The following is a 17,760-nucleotide window of genomic DNA, read 5'->3' as shown; positions in this document are numbered from 1 at the left end:
AATAACAACAACTTTCTTATTGAAATGTTAACTAGGATGAAAAGAATTTTCTTGGTGGTGAAAGGATTCGGTGACCAATATAAACACTTTGGGACCAAGCAGAGTCACAAACAGGAACAAAGTACAAAAACAGAACCTGGAGAGATTCACATATACAAGGGATACAGATTAGAGCTAAAGCAGTAGACATGTGTTCAATGACTCCCGAAGCCAGACTGGTCATGTAGACTTAACATCATGTAAGGTAAATGGGAAGGCAGGGGGATCTCTGGTTGGAACTATGGTTGACTGGAGTGTCCATGCCCTGTCTAAAAGGGCAGTGGCTATACAGTTCCAACCCATTTTTATCAGCACCGCACTCTCCCGAGCGAGCCACTGGGCCGGCCCAACCCATTTTTATCATAAGAAAATGATAGCATGGTATTTCATGGTATTTCATTAGCAGTTCTAAATACTGTATTCTTCTGTGCAATTTTTCAGTCTTAGATATTTACAAGAACTCACTTAAAAAAAAAATCCCCAACCAGGCTATAATAAACCTATCTGTGTGCTAAATATGGCTCCTGGCCTGCCAGCCCATAACTTCTGCTATGCAGGTAGATTTATTTTTACACAGAGTATGAAAATTCCTAAGCAGAAAAGGGGGGAAAAAAGTGTCTCAGAGGAACTAACTGGGTTGATTCCTTGTGTGGCAACCATCATAGCTTAACTCAAGGAGATTTCTCAAGTTAGGGCACTTGGGGAGTATCACTACTCCAATGCTTAAGGAGGTGTGTTCATAAAGAATACCAGTCTCTGCCTGAGGATAAGACCAGAACACGGTCTGTTGAATCTAATAAAAAATAATTGGGGTTTTTGTTTTGTATTCCTTTTGTATCTTATTTTTAGTAATTTATATTTATTACATTTTGTAACAGTATTGCTCTATGACACATGGGAAATAAAACATAAGTAAACAAAACCTTGTCCTTCTCTGCATAATAATTTGGGAAGCACTAATCTCATGGAGAAAGGACTTTCCTTCCAAATTTTACAAAGAAAGAACTCTATTTGGGAAGAAAGGAGAGAAAAAGATGAAGCTAGAAGTAAAACTGGAAATGTGTTTCTGGAATTTTTATTAATAAATTAGTACTATCAAGATAAGGTGTACAAGAGAAAATGACTATCAATAATTTGTCTCAGTAGTACACCAATAATTTATACCTAGAGGTTCTCATAACCTCAGGATTAGAGAAACTGTCGGGCTTCTAATATGTTTTTTAACAGAGATTACACAGAACCAACTTTTGGACAAAGACTTCTCTTTCTTATCCCATTCATTTAGGTGGTATAATTGGTGAGGGTATCATCAATGTTTAGTGCCATTTACATCTTATTTATCCTGTTGAGTTTAAGGCTAGAGAAATTGACACCCATCCCTTCCACTGACAAACTGTTAAAACTTGAGCAAGGTCATTAACTGATCCAACCCCAAGGAAAAATGGAGATAATACCACCTGTCTCAGGATTATTGTCAGCATTAAATTAGTCAGTGCATGTAAAACGCTTAACATAATACAACATATTGCTGGATGTAGTAAGCTCTAAGTAAATGTTAAAGAAGAAAAAAAAAATCCCACAGTTTGGTTCTAACATTACTTTCCATTTAGTAGCACATCAAAGAACAAAAATCATCTGTGATAATGCTGGAAGCCAGAAACTACCTCCAATCAGAAAGCTACATTTTTTTTTTTTTTTAGCAACATATGGATCTAGTTCAACTGGAGTTTCCTGAATGAATGCGGGCCTTTGCAGTTTTCCAAGCACATCCAGTATAGCTCAATCATTGGCACTCGAAACAAAGCTAATGTTCTGAAAAGCCACACATGATAGAAATTAAGCTACCTGTCCTGAAAGTGGATGTGAAGGTATTTAAAATGGAAAGGGAATGACTTAGAAGAAAAGGAATTTAGGCACAGTCTCCTTTGTATAATCTAAATGCAGCTTTCTGATTCCTTTCGGAAATATTCCCAGCGTTAAATATAATACTATTGTGCCCATTAACAAAACAGGTTTCATATGCACTGTTCATGGTTAATGTGTACACGATTCTTCCTCCGATGCCTTGAACATTTCACCCTGAAAGTTGGGAAACAAAACTCCTCACCCAGTAACTAAGCATTTTAGTAAGCTCTTGCTGCTATGCTAGGCTGCTGCTAGGGCCATGGGGCATTTCTGAATAATTGAGTTTAAGCTTAAATAATGATCAGATGCCCCAAGAAACCTACTGACAGACACCAGACTCAACAAAGAAATAGAGGTTTTTCATCACAGTACTGATTGCGTGACATTTTAGACATGCTGTATAAAAGTTAAACTGTAAAAATAATTAAATATCTTTTTAACTTTTTCATTGCATCAGGTACAATGTATTTTTTTAAGTGGGTCATCTATTGTGAACCAAGTATTTCTGCATATTGCATCTTGATTGGGTAACAGAAATTATCAAATATTTTTAAAATTACTGAAATCATTTTTGTTCATTTCATTTCTAAAATATTTTAGTTTTAATTTTTCTCAGCAACTTACTCTGTTTTAAGCCCTGTACATTGCATAAAGTGGCATCTGCAAACCAAACTTCTTGTTTGTTTTAGGAAATAGAATCACTACTTTTTCCCATGTAAGAGCTATACAAGAAGCTCAACTTTTTCTTATTCTTAATCCTCTACTCTTAGCAGTAGAGCTGAAGATTTCAGTAGATATTTTGTTTCTGAAAATGGTGAAAAAGGGAATGGGAGGAGTGAGGTTCAGAAGAGAGAAAAGCCTAATTTATTAATGATTCAGCGAAAGGGTGATAAGGTTAATTTTATTGTCCTCAAAAAGCAAGAAGTAAATATCTTTGGTTAGCATCTAAAGAAAGACATAGGGAGAGAGATTGGGCACCTACTAGATGCCGAACACTGTTAAACATTTTACAAACATTACCTATTTTATTCCTCAGTATAGCCTAATAAATGAATTACTAGTCACTTTTACAGAAGAGAAAATTGAACTTTAAAGAGGTTAAGTAATTTTATCAAAGTTACATAGTTGATATGGTGAAGAACTGGAATTCCAAACAAAGTCAATCCTGGACATCGATAATGTTAGGGACTGAATTGTGTCCCCCACATTCATATGTTGAAATCCTAATCCCCCAAGTGACTGTATTTGACGATAGGACCTTTGAAGTGGTAATTAAAGTAAAATGAGATCATAATACAACATGACTGTTGTCCTTATAAGAAGAGAAAGAGACACATGGGACGCATGTGCACAGAGAAAAGGCCATGCATGTTAGGACACAGTGAGAACATGGTCACCTGCAAACCAAGGAGAGAGGCCTTTGCCTGCCAATACCTTGGTCTTGGACTTATAGCCTCCAGAATTGTGACAAAATAAATCTCTGTTGTTTAAGTCACTCAGCCTGTGAAACTTTGTTATGGAAGCCCTAGGTATGTGAATACAGATATGAACTTTAAAAAGATCGTTTATATTGTTTGTTCTATAGCTCTCTTCTTAATGGCATACCATGAGAGCTAGTGTAAGTGCCATAAGTGCAGGACTATGGGTGTCTGACACACAACAGATGCTTAATAAATTTGTTCAAGGGAATAAATTAAGGAATGAGAACAAATTAATCCTATAGTGATGTGTTTCTGAACAGGGCTTTGCTTTGGCTAAAAAAAAAAAAATCTAAAATGCAATGTAAAAACTCCTCCCCGGCTCATGTCCTGCAATACACACACGATTTAGTGAAAAGCGCTTCTCTCTTCTGCAGGTAGCACCGTGCCTAGACTTCCAGCTCTCACTGGTCAGCATTTGGTGTCTCCTTTGGTGCGTCATCCCACAATGATGGCTCATCACTAATTCATCCAGCAACATCTGTGGTGCCCCTAGTGTCCTGCCTCTGTGATCACAAATCACCACTGCCTCTCATAGAAACTTCCCTGCTCAGTAACTATTTATCCAGGGGAGACACAATGCCTAAGGCTGAGTCGATCTCCAAAGACAAGCTAATATGAAACTGCTAGCTGATCCCTCAAGAAAAATGAATTTTTAAAAAAGCTGTTTTAAATTTGAATAAAGTATTACCACAGAGTAATGCCATATTTGATCCCTAGAGAGGACGACAAGTTTTGTTTCATTCATCACCTTACTTCATAAGCACAGAAATGGAGGCCCAGAAAAGTGAAATGATTCACCCTTTCATGGTCTTTCAGGATCTTGCCACTCAACATATGGTCCAAGGATAAGCAGCATTGGCGTCACCTGACTACTTGTGAGAAGTGCAGAATCTCAGGACACATCTAGTTCTGCTGACTTGGAATCTGCACTTTAGAGTTGGAGGAGTGCAGGTGAAGCAGTGACAATGTGAAGATTTGAATCCAGATTTTGTAATTCCTAAACCAAGGTTCTTTGCCCACATGCTTCATCACCAGAGCTTCTTAAAATGTGCCCCATCCTTTCATTAGTCTCCCCCCAGTGCTTTGATTCTGATGGTAGACCATCAATTGGGAAGGTAGGTCAGTTGAGACCTCAGGGTTCCAGGGCCTTGAAGGCTTTTAAATCATGGAACCTATTTACTCCCTACAGAACTGCGCCTACTCAGGGCTACCCCATAGAGTAGAACAGTGCCCATTTCCACATACAGCTGCCACTGATAACCTATATCATCATGTTTCATCCTCTTAATAATGCATTGACGGAGGCTTGTTTAGCCCTATTTCATAGATGAAGAAACTGAGGCTCAGATAACAGAAAAAAATAATTAACAGAAAACAGTGCCCATTTCCACATACAGCTGCCACTGATAACCTATATCATCATGTTTCATCCTCTCAATAATGCACTGAGGGAGGCTTGTTTAGCCCTATTTCATAGATGAAGAAACTGAGGCTCAGATAACAGAAAAAAATAATTAACAGAACCTTTGCATTGCTGGTTTCTCAGGCTGAGCAGAAGGATGCATCCCCTAAAATCATAAAAATCATTGAGAGGCAGTTCTGCAGTTACTTAGCTATCAACACTTCAAAACCTCTTGAGAGCCCTCTATAATTCTGGGTGACCATCACTTCTTTCCTCCTGTAGGATAACGGCAAAAGTCATGATTCTGGGCACCTCTGGCATTCTTTTTTGTATTCTTCTTCAATCAGTCCTGCAGCCTATAACAATGAGTGTCCTCCCTTCTCCCATGTGATACAACCAGCCAGTTCCTTGAATGTGTATATTCATTTCATGTTAGATGTTCTGCTGAAACCCTGAGACCCTTGAAATGGAGCTGGGATGCATTTATGATGACAATGGGTGGGTGAGCCCACGTGCTCTCTCTCCTTTGTTCCACACTGACAGGAAGACATGAATGTCAGCTCATTCCCTTGGGATCACTTGTAGGTTGTAATGTCCACACCTTAGCTTCTTTAGTCATGGTGAGATGAAAAAGAAACAGAGCAGCTATAGGGAAGACCTTCAGATTCCAAATAAAACCATGGATAAGATAAATGAATACTGTGACAGACATTCCATATGGAAAGAAGGCGTGAACTATTAATGTGGCAGCTGGAGGAGACAAGGGGCATGCCATGTGCGTTAACGCTCTACCACAAACCATTTCCCAGGATGATCCACTGCCTTCTGGCAGCTCTGTTGACCCTGCACGTGCAATTTCTAGGCATTCTTCATCTTCAAAAAAAATATCCCTTTCCTATTTACTTATGAGTAACAAGAATAAGTAGAGGAATATTTTTGTTCTGGCAAAAGTACTACATCTTGAGACCCTAAGGATCCTTACATAAGATACTGGTGGACTCAAAGATTTGCCAGTATTATATGGATTCCTGTGGGTTTTGTGGCCAGTCAAGGAATTTGTGAGTTTCTATTATTATTCACAGTTTCAGTGAACTGCTGGTCAGTCCTACCGAGACTGAGTTAGAGACAGAGCCAAGTAATACCATTTCAGTATTTTCCTACTGCTTCTTCATTTAATCTGATGTACATACTGTGTAAAGAGTGCTTCACAATATGCTAATCCTTTTATTCACTAGACAGTGCATGTTAGAGCCCCGTTCCTACGGACAGCAGCTTTATAAAATCAACTCTGACTCAGTAGGTGTGTGAAATGAGATTCTTTCTAACTCATCCCATGGTGGTTTAGGATAAGGACAGAGATTTTTTTAGTGTTCTAGTTAGAGTTGAAATGCTGTGTAGTATATAGCTGTGTAATTTTTTATCCCAAATTGACGATGTCTGAGTGCATGGATTTTATACTTCATAGGAATTTCAATAAAAAAGAGAATGCTCTTGGCAAAAGAAGAAATTCTGCTTTCTTATGTATAGGGCTAGGGCTTTTCTCATTTGGGAATGGAGAGTTGACAATCATATGAGGTTGAAATTATGGTGAGTTGTGTATACAAAGTACTGTGGTTATGAACTTGACATCAAGCCATCTATAGTCCACCTGCTAATTATGTGGCTTGAACAAGTTACTCCTCTCTTTGAGCCTCAGTTTCCTTTTATGTAGAATAGGAAGCCTCAGTTGCATCTTTAGTAATAAAACTTCTGATATTAATGTGAGGAGTAAAAGATACTGAGGTAGGTTATCACTGGAAGCTTTGTGTAGAGAATGGCTACTCTCTACTGGAAGGGTTTGAACAAGCCCATTTCTAGTATGTCTTAAAGGATTCTTTATGGTTCTGTCTGCTCCAGTGCATCTTAGCTGTCCCTTTACCTGATGGATAATTCCATCATTAGAGTCAATCCCCCGGACACCGTTAGGGTCAAAGTTAAGGATTATTATTTTACTTAGATGGTTAAAGCATAGTCCTAAATAACTTAGCCAAATTTTTTATTGGGTCTTTGCATTTAATGTTGAGAATACTGAGGGTCAAAAACTAATAGTTAGTAAAAAGTATCCCTGGAATCCCTAAGTCTGTGTCTCATGCACTGTATACAAGCAACACAAAATTGGACATATGAAAATTGAGAAGTCCTCATCCTTTGGTCCATGCACTAACCTAATGGGATCAACAAATCAGTTACCCTGGATCTCACAGCTCAGATACAAATCAGGAGGAGCCAGATAGAGACAACTGGGGCCACAATATAACACTGTCATTTGAGAAGCCACTAAAATGCACATGAAAAAGCACTGGGAAATGTCATGCAAATGTCAGACATTTTCATTATACTTGATAATGGGCAGGTGTTAGAGTACTATATCTAATTTGCAGCTGCACAATTTAAATAGGAAAGTTTGTCCAAATAACATCCCCAGGGACTGGGAACCCCAAAATACACAATGCTGCTGAGATCTGGAGCCTCCCAGACTGAAATCTCACAGCCCAGAACCTGCTATTGAACCCACATCTTTGAGTGCCGGATGAATGTGCTCCTACCCTCAAGCTCCTCCAGACCTCTGTGGCCAGATCTTAAGAGGGATCTCAGGATCTTGGGGTGTTCCTGTAAATCTAACTTCCTCCCTCAAACCTTATCACCACACCTCAATCCAGGAGTCAAAAGGAAGGCCAGGAGCTCTGTGTGTTCTGGATAGAACAACCCTGCCCCTGGTTGTCCACACCTGCATGGGTGGGAGAGAAGATGGGGCCCTAGAACTCTGACCAGTCTTGGCGAGCTCCTCACCCCCATGCCCTGAGCTTTCCTTGCTTCCCCACTACTTTGCTTTGGACACTCATTATGGATCTCATTGTTTTCTGTACCCATCTTTAAGTCAGTCACCACAAGAAGGTGGGACTCTCAGGTCACCCTTCAACCATCCATTCTAATCTCCAAAAGGCAACACTTCCTATTAACCAACAGTTTTGTGTCCCAACCTTGCTAGATTCAGCATCCCCTTCCATGCTTTCTTGTCTCCATAACATTCATCATCACACAAACATACACACACATGGAAACCCATGCACATTAGCTTGTCTGTCTCCCCCGCTAGAATAGAAGATCCATCAGGATAGAATTTTTCCTGTATTGTTCACAGCTTTATCTATATTTCCTGGCATATAATAAGCACTGATTATACATGGCTTGTATAAATAAATGAGTGAATAAGTGAACAAATGAATTCTGCCCCAAGCTGTGGAAGCCCCCAGAAGCTGTAAATATAGTAAGTCAAAAAGGACAGAGAATAGTCCGCACCAATTAGCCAATTAGAATTAGGCTTTTTTTTTTAAAGTTTATTTATTTATTAATATTGTTATTTTTTTTACATTATAAGATGATGTTGCAGAACAGTTTGGGGAGGAGGAAAGGGAAAGGGGGAAGGAAATAGGGTGGGAGAAGGAAGGGGGGCATGGTTAAGGACCATGTCACCCCCCTCATTCCTGCAGGGGAGACCAGGGGGCTTCTGGAGGTAGCTCAGTTGTTGCTGGGCTGGATGCAGATGTCAGGGGGCTGTGGCTGAAAGTATTGGGCTTTTGACTACTTTCATATTTGCTATTAATGGAATAGTGGACTGACGCTGTAAGCTGCACTGCCTAGCTCTCAGAGGGAGAATTTTATGCCTCCATCAAAAAAAAGCTGAGACAGGAAGGCTATCTTATAGAAACATTTCATTTAAAAAATGATTTTGAATCTTCTTCAACTAAGAGTACAGATATTCTGATTACCTTCTGTCCATAGCTCCATGAACTTCCAGGTCTTACCAACCAGAGCTGACAAAGAGGAACAGAAGACCAATGTAGAGTCTAAGTCATAAGTATAATGAGTGATTATTATATGAGTAGAAATTGAAAAGAAAAAAACCCGATAAAAACATAAGAGAAAACATGAGGCTAGCTGTTGCTCCATACGTAGTACACAGGAGGCTCTCAATACCTGTTTATTTAATAATAAATGAATAGATAAGCTTGTAGAACATTATGTTAAGAGAAATAAGCCAGGCCCAGAAAGAGAAATACCACATGTTCTCACTCACATGTGGAAGCTAAAAAAAGTTGATCGCATAGAAGTAGAGAATAGAATAGTGGTTCTTACAGGCTGGGAAGGGTAGAAAGAAGAGGTGGATTGGAGGAGAGGTTGGTTACCAAATACAAAATTATAACTAGATAGAAATAAGCTCTAGAGTTCTATCACACTGTGAGGTGACTATAATTAACAACAACTTAGTACATATTTTCAAATAGCTAGAAAAGAGGATTTTGAATGCTCCCAATACAAAGAAATTATAAACTTTTGAGGTGATAGATATTCTAATTACCCTGATTTAATCATTACACATTTGAACATGTATTGAAATATCAATATACAGCCCGTAAATATGTACAATTTTGTGTCAAATAAAAATAATAATAAAAGCAAAAATAAAAATAAATTAATAAATAAATGGCAAATTGTCTAAAGGAGTGGCAATGGGTTAAAGGAAAAAAAACAATTTAGCAAGAAAGAATTTTACCACTTGTAGGCCTCGGTTTTTTATTTCTTTGAATGGTCAGACTTCAAAATGATATAGGATCATTTTAAGAAGTATTTACAAATTGTCATGAGGATATCTACATGTACCCATAGTAAATATTAGTTATTTATATATTATTATTATATTATATATGTACACATATAATATTATTTATATGTACACATTATTATATATGTACACATATAATATTATTTAGAATATAACAGAAAAAATTAACCAGATTTTAGATATATATAATTCTCAAATATATTAGTTTTTAGTAGTCTTACTAGTCTTCATAAAACTATAATTCAATGCATGCTCTGTTGTGAAGATGTCATTGCTTAGTCATTCAATTCCTTTATTTTACTTATAATTTTATATTTTAAAATAAGACATCATATAGTAAGAATGCTGTTGGCCTAGGAGTCAGAAGCTATGAGTTCTTCTCTAGGTTTGGAATGATTAAATCCTGTGGACTCTGCTGTGAACTGCCTGCTTATGGCTCAAGCATTTAATAAACTAATTTATTTTAGTTTTGGGTTTTGAAAGAATCATATAGTAAGAATGCTGTTGGCCTAGGAGTCAGAAGCTATGAGTTCTTCTCTAGGTTTGAAATGATTAAATCCTGAGGACTCTGCTGTGAACTGCCTGCTTATGGCTCAAGCATTTAATAAACTAATTTATTTTAGTTTTGGGTTTTGAAAGAAAAAAAATGTATTGTTTTACATTAATGAAAATTTAGAAGTAATGATTTACTAAATTTTTGGTCAAAATACTTCACAATGATAAATCCAATAACGACATGTCAATATTATTTATTGGATATTAGTTTGTTACAGGTATGAATACATGGATCTGGAGCTATTCATGGTAAAAATATGACAAAGGAAAAATATAAATGCAGTTTTTTCACGTTAAATCCAATAACGACATGTCAATATTATTTATTGGATATTAGTTTGTTACAGGTATGAATACGTGGATCTGGAGCTATTCATGGTAAAAATATGACAAAGGAAAAATATAAATGCAGTTTTTTCACGTCAAAACGAAAAGCTGAGGTGTTCCCAGATTTAGCTGCATTACAGACTGTCACGAGACTCATTTTTTCTAGGTAGTGCCATTTCCTTTGTCTACTCTAAAATTTTATTTGACCTAAAGCCTTATGTTTTCTTGACAGTCAGAAATGGCAATCAGTAGATCATTCTATATCCAAGTTTGTTCAAGTATGTTTTAATTTTCAGAGTTTTTATTTCATAGAATCATAGATCTTCTAAGTTATACAGAAGCTTAAAGTTCATCAAATCCTTTTTCATTTAGCAACCACAAAGTCTACGGCTCGATTTCCTATTGTCTCAATTTTATAATCAAGGGACATAGAAAAGTAGAGAAAATTATCATAGAACAGAGAAAAATTATAGAAAAAGAAATTCCAGAAATGGAGATATTCTCTTCCTCCCAGCTATTGACATTTCTTTGGTTGACATAGTTGCTTACAAACATATATATTTTTTATAGGTGTTGCGGTCTTCAGAATGTTAAAAACACATGTGTAAAGCTTCGATGATGGCATTTTTCAGCCATCTCATTTTGAGAACAGAGGAATTTTAATAGCTTTGTGATATTCATGTTTACTTGAAGCAAGAAAATGAAGTATTCTTATTTCAAAATGCATCCTGTTGTGCTCAGCCATGATGTCAAAGCAATCTAAAGAATTTAATTTCAGATAGGATGCTACAACTAAGTGAATTGAGGAGGAAGTTAAGGTTTTCATTTCTAATTTTCCTCTTTCTTGCAACGGACATCAGATGCTTAATGATTCTATAAAATTTCACATTTTGTAGTAAACACAGAGTAACATATACGTTTATCTCTGTAGGGTGTGTTGTCTCTATCCCTACAACTATCTTTGAGTATACACAATTAGCATAATCTATGCAATATCAGAAACTTCCTTTTCTAGTTAGCAGGAATTCCCTGACTTGAATAATATTTCATACTGTATTTTCCAAGTCTGCAGCAACATGATCTTTCTGTGGAATCCACAGCATAAAGCAAATCTCAAACAATTTCTTTAAGGTGGCTTATCAGTTTTACTTTTTCCAGGTGCCAAGGGGTGTTCCTGCTGGTATCATTTGCATCAAGTTTAAAACTAATGAAAATCCAAATACAATTAGGAAGGGGAGATGGGGAAAAGAGAGATTCCAAATCAGGGTGGATCCTCTTGTTGCCGCTGGAGGGAAGAGGATTATGATGCATCTTTGATAACAGCAATGGAGGAAATGAAGCACTGATTGCGAGCCAGTTTTCAGCTGAAGATTAATATGAGAGAAATCAACATTATGCTGATTACTGCATGTGAGAAACAGATGCCACCCCCTCCTCTTTCTGCTGATGTAACAAAAGGCATTGTGCCTGCTCAGGATAATTGAGTGGGGATAACACACGATGAAATATACTTACAAAAAAAGAAAGGTTCCTGAGTCAATATCAAAATTTTGGCATAAACACTAGGGTGTTTTTTTGAAAGAAAAAAAAAACTCTACTAATTGGCAACAGCTTGGTGCAATTGTCAAAAATACGGTGTGTCATTATGGCCTAAACAGTTAAAGCCTGCCTGCCTCCCCTGACCCTACACTCATACCACCCCCCCAACACACAACTCACAAACTCATACACACACATATTCATTACAAATTGCTCTGCTTGAGTCAACCCCACACCCCTCTTCTCTTTCTGTTTTGGAAGCTCCCTCCTCTCTGATCCCATGGCACAAGATTTATCCATGGTGGCCCACTGGAGAGACCTTGAGCTGCTGAGAACAGTGGTCATTCAGCTTTGCATTCCTGCACTTTCCATGGTCTCACACACATATTCATTACAAATTGCTCTGCTTGAGTCAACCCCACACCCCTCTTCTCTTTCTCTTTTGGAAGCTCCCTCCTCTCTGATCCCATGGTACAAGATTTATCCATGGAGATAAATGGCCCAATGGAGAGACCTTGAGCTGCTGAGAACAGTGGTCATTCAGCTTTGCATTCCTGCACTTTCCATGGTCACTACAAGACTTATCTCACTTTTTCTGCCCTTCACTCCTCCTCTGATGGCAGGTATTATGCCTTCTAAAATACAGGTTTTGTTTCAAGAAAGAATCCTAAACAGCAGCAGTAAAATGTATTGTTAAACAAACCTTTCTGTTACATTGAATTTATATGTTCATAGATTTGATCATAAAATAAAAGTCATGCCACAATATTATAATATAACAGAAAAGGAAAATCAGAGCAGCCCTTTGAAAGGCTTGCCACTGGAACTTTGTTTACTGCTCATTGGGGAGAATAAATGTGGAGGACCAATGTGGTGTAATAAATAGAAAAATAATACAAAGGTAGAAATGTGGTGTAAAGTAACAGAATATTCTTCTGAATATATATGTGTGTGTATACATATTTATTGTATGTGTGTATATATATACATATACACGTATATATGTAAATTTATATACCAAGGGGAGAGCTTACAGTTTAATTCTGACAGAATGAAAATTTAAGACATTTTAACCAAACTGGCCTTGTGTATAGTGAGTACAGTTGGTATATAACTGAAATGTCTGCAGAAAACCTCACAGCAATTGAAATAAGCCTTAAATTACCACCCCCCACAATCACCTAATCCTTCTTTCCATCTCCACCTCCCAAAATCATAAAACTGACATCCCTAACCCCCTAAGTGTGTCAGATCTAAGTGCAATCAAATAGAATATAGACCAAGTATAAGTTTGTAATAAAGAGCTGGCTTTGTGCTCACAGCTTCACTGAGCTGCTGCTGGGGATGGTGCCTTGGTTAAAACTCACAGAACCTCATTTCTGGCACATCTTCCATCCGTTAGGCAGATTCTGCCCCTGCTCTGCAATTCCTCAATCCTCCTGGGGAATCGTTCTGCCTCTTCCACCACGTCTCCTCTTCCAATCAAGGGTCTGATGCTGCCCATTGACCATGATTATTTTTCTGCTTTTTGGCACTGGGAGCTTGTCTGTTGTAGGATAACAGTGGAATTCTCTGCTGTCTGCAGGGCTTTCCCCAGGGAACAGAGCATGAAACCCAAACTTATATAAAATCATATCCTGTTTGCAAACATCATATTCCCTTTGCTTCTCACTGATCTGGTCCCATAAACCCCAGCACAGCTTGAGAGCCCATTCCTCATCTAAACAAATGCCATAAGCCCCTTTATACTTTTACAACCATGTCAAAAAATAATATTGCCTGCCAATAGTGATGTGATTGGAGTCGCCTCCTCTGAGCCATAAAAGAAGCGCAGAGTCTGTTATCAATTTCTCTAAGTGTATCAGGGGAATTATAGGTTGATTCGGTTCCAAGTTATAAATGACAACTCAAAAGCCGCAGAAGCGTTTGAAGCTGGGAGCTGATGACGACATTATCATAAAAGCCTGCTCGTCCTTGCTTTTGTGGGTTTTTTTGTGGCCTATCAAGTGAAGAGGGGAAAATAAGGCTGAGAAATGACTTCAAGATTTCTTCACACAGCAGCAGGTCAGATGGCCAGGAAAGGGATCACTATTTTTAGTGATATACCCTGAGGAGTGAGAACCAAAGTGGTCCTGCACTGGCTTTTGTTTCCAGAGTCCCTTAATTATCTATTTCACTCTACAATGATCAAGTCCTGGAACTTGGTAAAGTGTTTTTTTCAATTGGTGCATTTTCTTATAGTGCAATCACACAGTAATCAGAAGTGAGTCATGCCATAGTAACGAAACAAAACGAAAAGCAAACACAAAGGAATTTGGAAACCTTGTGATTATTGCTCAAAATGCAATTCTGGAGAGCACATTTTAAAGCACCTTAAATACCATTCTCCCATTGAGCTCTTTGACCAGCATTCTAATACCACATGCAATTTTAGGGGGAAAGTTTAATAAGAAGTAGAGGTTTTCTGATTTCATAATGTTCCAGGCAGTCTCCTCAAAAGCCAATGAAGCCATCAGCATTCAGTAGGTATATATTAAAGCCATCTACAATGAAGTTATGTATTCTAAGTAACTGAAGTTTACTTTAACATTTGGGAATCACTGAGTATTCTGGAACTGAAACCAATGGGTCCATCTTAGATAATTTGAACCAGAAGAATGCCTCAAGACAAAAGCAAGATCAGTAATTTCCAAGCTCTCCAGGATGCCCCCATGTGACCAAATTGAGCCACTCCAAGTTCATACTGGGTGTCTTTTATATACTGAGTGTATCTGTGATTGTCTTGGAGGTGAAAATGTAGACTGGTTCAAATCCAGAGGACTCAGACTTGTTTCTCCCAAGACTTGTATCAAAACCAAAGAGCTGAGGGGCAAGATGGTTTCTGAAAGGTTAATAACATGATTTTGCTCCCGAACAAGAAAGAATGAATCAAAAATTCACAAGAGCATCAGCAAGTGCAAGTTTGCACATGTGCACGTGTGTGCACATACACTCATACTCACCTGAACCTACATAAATACTCCCAGAAGACATATGGGCCAATTGATAGAGTGTCTCTCTCCAGCCTTCTCCAGCACTGATGGAGTCAAACTAATCCAGGCCTCCTCCCCATGCCTCTGCTTGCCCATACTAGATTTACCCACCCCCACTGCTGCTACCATCCAGATTAGGTCAGTGTCTGGGGTTATTGTTAGGGACCAATTCTGTGATCCCCACTGTGCTTTATGTTGGACATATGAGGCAGAAGAAGTAGTCATTTATTCCTTGGTTATGTTTAAGAGTTTACTAGAGCAATTCTGGCTAAAAAAATAAGAACTTAACCTTGAAAGGGGTTTACAACAGTTGAGTGGACGTACTTTGCATTCAAGGGATAGTGAGTTACAAGAACATTCCAGATCAAATTTGGGAGGTGAGTCCTAGAGAGCTGTCCTCCATTTAGCTCTGGGTCATGCATTAAATGTACTTGTAAATGAGTGGCATTTCATGACCACCTTTCTTTTAACAGCTTTCATTTCCTCCCCATGACTACACCCCCTAAGTAGCTGTCTTTCATTTTTTGCTTCATTTGCAGGTAAGCAATCATCCTCTAAAAATAGCCACTTCAGGTGGTTAGAAAATAAGCACAAAAGCCATTTGAAAAGTCAGTTTATCGTCTTCTTTCTAGAATGATTTTGCAAGCTCCTGGCTCCACAGGAGGTATGCTAGAAGTGAACAAGGATTAACATGGGTTGATGATTGCCCTGTTCTGGGAGTCAAAAAAGCAAAACTCATTGGTTAGCTGCCACAAAGGAGTTCACACTACACCAGCCACTCTGCTGCACTGCTAGGCCCTGGGGGCTGCAGCTAGTCTGTGGAAGAAGAAAGCTATTGAAGGATAAAGCTCTTTTGGAACTCCTTCACATGGATATGCACATCAACCCCATACTTTCAGCTTTTCACCTTACTGTGTGACTTCAGGAAAATAAGTTCACTTCTCTGAGCCTTCAGTTTCTCATCTGCAAAGTGGTGTTAATAATAATCACTATTTCACAAGGTTAAGAAACTTGGTTGTATGTTGGTAAACTGTAAAGTCCAAACAGATACACATTGTAGTCGCCATTGTCATTTCCAGAGGAGACAGAATCACAGCTAAAAGAACAGAAAGTTGCTAAGTCTTTCATCATTAGGATTGAAAACATATGATTTTTACTTCTGACACATAGCTAAGTATACCTAACTATAAGTAGCTATATCTAACTTAAGATAAAGCTGAGGCCATATGCCTCTCCAACATCCCAAATTTTTTAAACACAACACTGTACAAAGGTTAATCCCATTGGGGATCTATTATAATATAAATATCAACATAAAAATATCATCTTTAAAAATATATGCCAAAATCTTAATTGCTATTATCTCTTGGAAATGGTATTTCATGAGATTTTTAGTAATTATCTTGTTTGCCTGCACTTCCATTTTCCACATTATCTTCTGAGAAAATAATAGTAAACTATTCCTAAAGCTCTAACACTGAAATCTGCCTCTAAAGTCATTAAAGGAGAAGGCAGTGAGCATTTCTATCATAGAGTCAAATGGTTCTGACGTGACTCAGATCACTCCACAGGTGAGTGGTGGAACCAGGTACCAATTCACCTGCCCCATTTATTCGTTCTATTGATGATCAATGAAATAAATAATTAAAATTGAGAACAGGTTTGTGGTAGAATTCACATGCCATGTCAGTAAAAGTCTAAATAGATTTTTACTGTCACAGAAGACAGTTTATTTGGAAAAAAATAGATTGTATGGTTGATTTTTCAAATGCAATTACTAACAGATGGAAAATGATCAATAAAAATGCACACACAAATGAAAAGACATCTAGTCATATATAGAAATCTTCATAAAAAAAGATGAGAAGAAAAAATAAATAAATCATGGCATAATAATAAAACTGGAACACTGGCACCAGTAAAAGACACATAAAAAAAATTCTTGTTAGCATGGGGAGGGGAAAAGTTTTCTTATGGTGTTGCTCTTAACAAGGATATTTCTGTATGCTTGAATATTTTGCAAGACTATATTCATATGTCACCTGTAAATTTAAAATATACATGTATACTGTATGAACTCTTCATTCATACTGAAAAGGGATAAAAAAATAATCCTACAATGTAAAAATATTTTTTAAAAAGTAATTTTAAAAAGTTGCTAAACCCTGAGAATAAGGAAAATGAAAGATATACTGCTTAAAGAGAATTTTATTTAGTAATGTTTTCATAATACAAAATAGGCAAATAATTGATCATTTAAATTTAGAAGTGTGCAAGGAATTTTTAATTCATTGAATTGATTGGATTTATTCTTAAATAATATTACATTGCCTTATCAATAGACTGAAATCTGGCTAGCTACAAGATCCTGGAAACTGGTAAGAAGGATGACAGGAATATTAATTTTAAGGAAAACCTCGTACCAGAAGTGATTGGAGAGAATGTTTTTAAAGTGTCACCTTACAGGGTCTAGAGTATTTAAAGAGATAAATGGTTCCCATTTCCAAATCTAATTAGTTTATAATCTATAGATGTCTTTCAAGATATAAAGAGTAATAAGTCTGACCATACCAAACTTTTATTTAAATCCTTCCTCCTAATTCTAGAACATAATTATCAAGAACAGTAATACCGATTTAGATGAGAAAAGACATTCCCCATTTGTATTGAGAGGAACTGGGGTAGGTAGTAGAATGTACTGGAGTGGATAGAATGGATAAAAGAGAAGCTATCTTGATGGTTTTGAATTTTTATACAATCACACAAGGCAACTTCAACCTAGTCTTTTAGATACCCATATAAATTTAAAAAAACAAG

General features: G+C 37.4%; 1 protein-coding gene across 1 annotated transcript in view; it reads right to left on the bottom strand.

Moving 5' to 3' along the window:
* Positions 1–17,760, bottom strand: part of LOC103604821 (histone deacetylase 9-like) — a 114,823-nt gene that overhangs the window by 63,757 nt on the left and 33,306 nt on the right. Inside the window, exon 5 of the mRNA XM_008589401.1 lies at positions 5,528–5,700. Coding sequence (XP_008587623.1) covers positions 5,528–5,700 — 173 coding nt within the window. The remainder of the gene's footprint in view (positions 1–5,527; positions 5,701–17,760) is intronic.

This window comes from Galeopterus variegatus, unplaced genomic scaffold, assembly GCF_000696425.1.
Source record: "Galeopterus variegatus unplaced genomic scaffold, G_variegatus-3.0.2 Scaffold5415, whole genome shotgun sequence".
Taxonomy (NCBI): domain Eukaryota; kingdom Metazoa; phylum Chordata; class Mammalia; order Dermoptera; family Cynocephalidae; genus Galeopterus; species Galeopterus variegatus.
This window is presented reverse-complemented; position numbering and strand designations above follow the sequence as displayed.